Genomic DNA, 6,147 nt, shown 5'->3' with positions numbered 1-6,147 from the left:
TATAAATATATACCGTTTTTTACCAAAAATAGGACCAAGCTTAAATTTTATAAATGATAGAATAATTTTATTAAAAGCTCTCTCCTGGAATTATGACCTAGACAATAGCACAAATTTTTTTCAACCTAGTGGATAGCAAGAAATCCCTCCTACATATTTCAAATGAATAATTTAAACGTGTGAAAGAGGAAGACGTGTTATTTAAGTAAATGGATATCAGTTTTCGTATTTTGTATATTTGAAAATCTCGTAATTTTTTACTTTGTAATTTTGTTTTTGATAAAAGAAAATAAAAGACATGCCCCGAAAATAAGCACTCGTGTTATTTTTTGAAAGAAAATGGAAATAAGAGCCAGTATTATTTTTGGGGTAACACGGTGTATGTCTTTTATTTACATCTTTGTGTCGCTAGGTATATTTCATTTTTATTTTTTTCATTTTTTTTTGCTAATAATATGAAAATCAAGGGTTCAGTGAGCAATGCATCAAATTCTAGGGCGTCTAAAAACTTCCGTGACAGTAAATGGTGGCTATAAAAATTCAGAACAGTCCAAAAATCCACACGGCGTGATTATTCAAAACATCCCATACTAAAACCTATCACCTAAAAGTGGATACACATATTAAAGTTAGCGAACACGACTAGTACAACCCAGATCGCCGTCTGCAGTTCTATACGGAATGATGCGTATTTTGAGAACATTCGTAATTGCATGTACTTGGTTGATGGAACCTCCCACATATATTATAGATCCTGAATTAAATCAGTCTGGCATAACAGTATGGCTGCATCACCAAGTGGAGATGTTTTGGGAGGCATGTTCAAACGTAGAAAACTACCTGGAAATTCTTCGTTCAGTGGTGTTGCCATAACACTAACCGAAACATACGTTGTGTTGAAATATGGTAATAATGTCATTTACTAGAGTTTAACTGTATGCAAGTTTCAAAAATTAGCTATTCAACTATTCGAATCCGAGAAGATAATTGATTTATTTTCAAAAAATTTCAAAATTTGGTATTCTCCATGAATCTTAGGAAAAGTAGGTACTTGTACAAATGACTTAGCTTAGATCCCCTTGAAAAACTGTGTTTGGTTTTGTATGTATATATTGAAATAAATTTTAAATTCCTCAATGTTAAATGTTATACGAAATATTTATATTTAACTAATAGCTCAAATGAAGTTATACTTTAATGGGACTTCATAGTTTAATAGGACGCCAGGAAAATCGAGTATTGAAACTGTCCAATTAAAGACGTTACAGGAAGAACTGAATTACACATAAAAAATGTAGACACCCTTCTCTGAAAATTTGAATTTTTATTCCAATACAATAATCTGTACCATTTCAAATACAAGCATAACAATAATAAAAAAAATAAACGTGCTGTAAAATCACATATTGTATGGCTATAATAATGTACATTAGTAATTTTACGCAAGGCTGTTCTGGTGCATTAGATTGAAATCCAAACACAATTCATCGTTGATCATAAATTGAAAAAGATGAAAACCTCACAAGGAACCTTTTAAGCTCTAACAAATAGCATAACACGGTAAAAATGCACTGTATTAAGTAACACATAAATTGAGCCTAAGTGATTTTGAAACTGGATTTAAATAGTCACAACTTATCAAAGAAAATGTTAAATTTTAAAAAATTCTTCTGTGCTAAGATGATATTATACCTCATTCACTATTAAAAAATTAGTTATAAGCAAACACACGTTTGAGCCGTAGGGCTTAAGGTTTCAGTATATCGCAGGAAAGATTATTTAGTATTAATCTGTCTTCGACTATTTCAATGAATTAGTTTAAAGCAAACACACATTCGAGGTAACCGTGAGACGCTTCAGGTTTTAGTTATTTCAGGGAAGAATATTTATTATAGACGTGAGCGGGTGTGGCACCAGATATATCAAAATACATAATTCAGATACAATAATGCAGTAATACAAAGATACATAAGAAAATAAAATTGTGAAGCGTGAAGACTATGTTAGTGTCGTAACGATAGTGGAAAAATATATAACATGGTTCAATTATTGAAGATTTAATATTTTGTCTCCATGTTTCTTTATAAACTAAAACCAAAACATATAGTTTTTTTTATCAATTCTTGCGTCGTTCAATAGTTACATATTTGCTCCCATGCACCAACGAAGATTTGTAGTTATTGCACGATGCCCTGTATTCCAACATTTAACTCCAAAAGTTTTAGTTTATATGTTCACGCTATAATGTCGTTTTTCGTCTGCTGAGAAAAATTTGTGCAAAATACTCTTGTGGTCTAGAAGATAAAAATATGGAATATTTGTATTCATAGAATTTTATAGTATGAGAAAATAAATGAAAGCTAATTGAGATGGTTGAATTTCCATAAAATCTAACCTATCAATACCAAGGTTTATGGATAATGATAGTTATCAATTAGTATATTTAAGGGAGTATTGAAATTGCTTTGATGTAAATTAGAAAATACCTTAATGTAATATATATTAATCTAGACTCGCTGTAGATTGAAATTTTAAATGGTATATTAGTATGAAAATGAAAGACCTATTACCAAAATATTTCCAGTACCTGATGATAACGTGCGCTATATTTACACTGATGTCATGTATTTTTCTTTTACTAAAATCATTTTCATCTCTTCGAGACTTTGAAGAACTTCTGCTCTTGTTTTTTCAATTTTGTTATTACATTCTTCTAACCCTTCTTCCAAATCTCTTCCCTTCCTTTCCATTAATTCTTTTTGCATTCGTTCCATCCTTTCCTCCAGGTCTAATTTTACCTATGCAAAAACGAATCGACTTGAAAAAAGTATATATTGAAGTCCAATATCACAAAGCATTTTTCCGCTTTTAAGGATAAATAATGTATAATAATCCGTTTCAAATTATTAATGAATAAGTACAATATAATTGAATTTTAATGTGTATTTCGAATTAAAATATTATATAGTTAAATAATTGAATTATTTATTTGTTTGAGTCCAGTATCTTGATTCATTTTCTGTTTCAAGAATATTGAATAAGTATAAAATACTGGAACTGAAATATGATTTAGTCTGAATTAAAATAAATATATCAATTAATTGGTTCAGTGGTTAAAGGGAAAAACGCATTCGTAACAACAACAGCAACATAATAACAATCCACTTCATGCCAAATCGAAATAAACATGAAATATAGTTTCACGTACCTGGGTCATGGTTTGTCTGGTTTCACTCAGCTCATCTTGAAGATGTTTAATTAAAGTTTGTGCGTCATCTACTCTTGTTCTTGTGGTCAGAGATTCACGTCGAGCAACTTCTGTCAAGCCATCGTGAGTTTGACCAAGTTGACCAGTAAGTAATTCCCGTGTCAAAGCTACTGAATCTTTTATTTCCTGTGCAAAAATGCAACATTTAAATACACCTATTTTTTATAGTAAAGACACAATATTCATCAGAAAAAATACATTATGGAAGAAATACTAAACAAAAGTTTAGTGTGGAACATATTGTTTTATTGTGCTATCGATTGGGTTTCTATAGGAGCTAACTACTTCTTCATATTCTATGCTTTTGTGCTTGTGGATCCGTATGCTTATAATGCAAGGATGCTGTAGCAAGAGTGAAGATAAGTGATGAAAGAGTCTTGCTTCAAACTAACACAAATATATTTCTTTAACGTTTCGTCTAGGCAAGGTCAAACTTCCCCGGTCATATAAATTTTATTGTATATTGTTATTTTAATTATTTTCATTGCTTTATTATAAATATATATACCTATATTTTTAGCAATCTTTCAACAATAGGAAATACTGTGGAACAAGAATATTATCTTACCCTAGAAGATGTTTTGTTTTCCATCCTAGCCTCTCTCATTTGCGATCTGATTCCAAATATTCCCATCTTCACTTCAGATTGCTCACCAATTACATCAGTTAAACGATTTCTAAGGCGGCCCAAACCGGTCAAAACTCGATCCAATGAGTCACGCATTTCGTCCTGCTCGCCCTGGAAATTTTAATTACATCAGTGAGACTAATTGCTGATTTTATTTTCTATTAGATTTTATTATTTATACATTTGGTTTTGAAATGTTGCTCAATAGCGATTGTATATGTGACAAGTATCACTGCATAAAAATATATCAATATCGTTGCATATTCTCGAATCCGCAATATTTTACAAAATATTTTTTTTAAATGTGAGTCGCTTCAAAAAGGCTGAAAACCACTGATTTAGACCGACTATTAATTCGTATTTTTTTTTAAACGTAATGATTAAATAGTTAACTAAAAAATTGATAAATATGCAAAATAAAAAAAATCATAAAAATTTTAATATTAAATCAAACATAAATATGAGTAATTAAAACAATGTTGAGTTACGTCTATTGAAATTCTATTATTCCTCAAAGTCTAAGAAGCTTCATTCCTAGTGCCACGTTGGAAGCAAAAAAATCCGTGAAACGTTAGTATGAACCATTATTTTTCATGAATTCCATTCAAATTTTTGATTCGGAAACAGGAAATCATATCAAACAATTAAAGTGTATTATAATTCGACTGATTGTGATATCATTTAATATGATTTTTTTTCAAGTCTTACTTTTGCATCTTTATAGTCCCTATGCCTCCCCTAAAGATAAAGAAATCAGACGGAATTTGATAGGAATCCATGACAAGTTTATTATCAATTATTATTAGCTAAATAATACATGTCAGTGTATAAGCATTTTCAAATAATCATATTCTGATGAATAGGACAAAATAGGTAAAAAAATTAATTAAAAGTGCCATATTACCTTTTCTCTGTTTAATGATTTAGTGATGTTTTCTACTGTCAATGCAGAATCTTCCAGGAAGAATTTCTTTATGGCATTTGCTTTCCTGTATTTATTGACTTCAATAGTTTGCTTCCGAAGACAGACTCTCTTACGAAGAAACTCGGGAAGTGTGAATTCGACATCCAACGCTAGATCGACCTAAATAAATTTACAAATTTCGCTTATAAAGTTTAATATTCTGCTTCAAAAATATAACATTATATATAAAGAATGAATACTACCTTTTCTTGGTTGCCTAATATAATGTTTTGCCACCTCCCCCAGATTTTAAAAATTGAGTAGCCAATGCTTTTCGAGCTATAGTGACTCTAATACTACCGGTGGCTGCTTGTGCAATCCCTTGCTTGGAGCGATAGGTGTGATATGATACGTTATATAAAAACTTAATAATTTATAACAGTACAGTCAGTAAGTATTAATACTGTTACAGTTTCTGTTCTCTGTCGAACGAAGCTCTACTAAGCACACTTTATTTCGAATTTAGATTGATCACAACAGCTTTTATATTTTTAGTTGGATTTATTTTTGAAATAAATTTTTGAGACAATATCTCACCGTCATTCCCAATCGTTCCAGTGTAGCATGCTCTTGAACTTCAATGATGTCGCCAACAGCAAGACCGACCTAGGAGGCAAAGAAAAATATATGTGATTGAAACTAATAAAATTCGTCTACGGTCAATTCAACAAAGTAGTTAAAAATATAGAACTATCGATTGAAGCTATAAAACTTTTTAATTTTCCGCATAAAACACATTAGATTCATTTGAGAAATGTAAAATTTGGGAATAAATTGTAAAACAAAAATATATTTTTGGTCGTTTATTTCTTTTAAAAATAATCTAAACACGCATTAGTTTTCGATACAGTCTACTCAAAATTATCCCAGAATTACTATAAGCTGTGGATTAATTGCATGACCTGTGGATTAATAAGCTGTTACTATTGGCGTGTATAATATAAAATGTCGTCAAAACTGAATTATTCAAATCAAATAATACTTACCAACAAGTTCATGATGATAATGGTCATGACAATCAAGAATATTGAGAACAGAACGTAACTGACACTGTTCGTATAAATATTTTGAAAATATGTTGATCCCTCGTCTTTATAGGAAAAGAATATGTCACCATAATCCAATTCTCCAATCATCATTACGGTTGTTTTGATTATTGAATCGTACCAAGTAGCAAACACGTACTAAAAGTAACAATTGAATACAGTCATCAGTGCCTTGAGCTTACTGCCATTAAGATTTTAAGTTCTGTTTCGAGAAATTAAAAAAAAACTTAGTTAACACTTA

At 30.3% G+C, this 6,147-nt stretch overlaps 1 protein-coding gene across 4 annotated transcripts in view; it reads right to left on the bottom strand.

Moving 5' to 3' along the window:
- Positions 1-1,304: 1,304 nt before the first annotated feature.
- Positions 1,305-6,147, bottom strand: part of LOC120343092 (transient receptor potential cation channel subfamily A member 1 homolog) — a 30,522-nt gene continuing 25,679 nt past the window's right edge. For all 4 annotated transcript variants that reach the window (XM_078110938.1, XM_078110940.1, XM_078110941.1 and 1 more), the window contains 7 exons: positions 5,847-6,044; positions 5,398-5,466; positions 4,801-4,980; positions 3,837-4,007; positions 3,209-3,394; positions 2,588-2,798; positions 1,305-2,294 (listed from right to left, as the gene is read on the bottom strand). In XM_078110938.1, the coding sequence (XP_077967064.1) occupies positions 2,610-2,798; positions 3,209-3,394; positions 3,837-4,007; positions 4,801-4,980; positions 5,398-5,466; positions 5,847-6,044 (993 nt within the window). In that variant the 3' untranslated portion in view covers positions 1,305-2,294; positions 2,588-2,609. The remainder of the gene's footprint in view (positions 2,295-2,587; positions 2,799-3,208; positions 3,395-3,836; positions 4,008-4,800; positions 4,981-5,397; positions 5,467-5,846; positions 6,045-6,147) is intronic.

This window comes from Styela clava, chromosome 3, assembly GCF_964204865.1.
Source record: "Styela clava chromosome 3, kaStyClav1.hap1.2, whole genome shotgun sequence".
In the NCBI taxonomy this organism is placed as follows: Eukaryota; Metazoa; Chordata; class Ascidiacea; order Stolidobranchia; family Styelidae; genus Styela; species Styela clava.
The sequence above is the reverse complement of the archived record's forward strand: the minus strand, read 5'-3'. Positions and strand labels throughout refer to the sequence as shown.